Source organism: Pundamilia nyererei, unplaced genomic scaffold (assembly GCF_000239375.1).
Source record: "Pundamilia nyererei isolate P.nyererei 1_Seehausen unplaced genomic scaffold, PunNye1.0 scaffold00077, whole genome shotgun sequence".
In the NCBI taxonomy this organism is placed as follows: domain Eukaryota; kingdom Metazoa; phylum Chordata; class Actinopteri; order Cichliformes; family Cichlidae; genus Pundamilia; species Pundamilia nyererei.
Window position 1 is genome coordinate 2,042,062 of NW_005187478.1, and position 1,114 is coordinate 2,043,175.

General features: G+C 34.3%; 1 protein-coding gene across 1 annotated transcript in view; it reads right to left on the reverse strand.

Annotated features, from left to right (window-relative positions):
• The window catches only part of LOC102200214 (LIM/homeobox protein Lhx8-like), an 8,204-nt gene continuing 7,090 nt past the window's right edge, over nt 1-1,114 (reverse strand). Inside the window, 1 exon segment of the mRNA XM_013912004.1 lies at nt 1-650. Within this exon segment, the coding sequence (XP_013767458.1) occupies nt 574-650 (77 nt within the window). The 3' untranslated portion in view covers nt 1-573.

The window sequence follows — 1,114 nt, forward strand, 5'->3', positions numbered from 1 at the left end:
ACTGACATTTTGTTTACATTTGCTTTTTAATATACAAAACATGTATTCTACATGTTTATCTTTGCAACAACACCAAAAAAAAAAAAAGACTGTTAGTAGTGTAACTCAATCCTGACTTTTCTAGTAGTCATAAGACAGGGCAAAAAGCATTTTAAATCCCACCCCCAGTTCTTTAACCTTAACAAAAACATCACTCAAAAAAAAAAAATAAAAATAAAAAAGCAAACAAGCAATTTTACATCATTTTCAAACAAAGTGCCTTATCTCATCAAATCCTTCAAATAAATTAAATTTAACACATTAACAAAAGTCTCATCTTACAAACATCAGTTTTCACATTAATTCTCATCCATTTCATTTCATGAAATTAATGCAGTAACTTGAGCTGATGAAGTGTCTGCTTACATTAGGCAGCAGTGTAAATTCAGTACTCTTCATATGCTGGACAATGAATTTAACCCATCCAGTCCTTACGAATTCATTTTAAACCAACTCCTCTCACTCTCTATTATTTGCTCATCATCCAACCATGAAGGAACCAGTGGCTTTATTTTTCAGGCAGCAGGTTGAAGCTTAGGCATGGCTGACTGGCAGTTGTGTCAGTGAATGGGACATGTGTGGCTGCAGCAGAAGTGGGTCTGGAGTTTGGACTGTGGAAGTAACAAACTCAAAGTTATTCAATAATCATATATGTCAGTAAATGAGCATGGTTTCTGACAAGATCTCAGACTTTGATTTTAACAACAATAACTGATTCCCAGTACTGAAAATGGGATTCCTCCAAACTATCAGCAAGTGATGCAGAGATTACCTTAGCTCTGAGTTTCCTGCGTATTGGTAGATTCAAAGACTGATCAGCATAGCAATGACCGTATTACCATCAGTGTTGGGGAGTAACGCAATACATGTACCGCCATTACTCATATTTTGTATTTTAAATACGTAACTGTATTCTGTTACAGTTGCTGTTTAAGAAGGTGGTATTCAGAATCAGTGTTGGTCAAGTTGCTTGAAAAAGTAATCAGTAACTAATTACTGATTACTTCCCCAAAAAAGTAATCCCGTTAGTTTACTGATTACTTATTTTCAAAAGTAATTAATTACTTAGTTACTT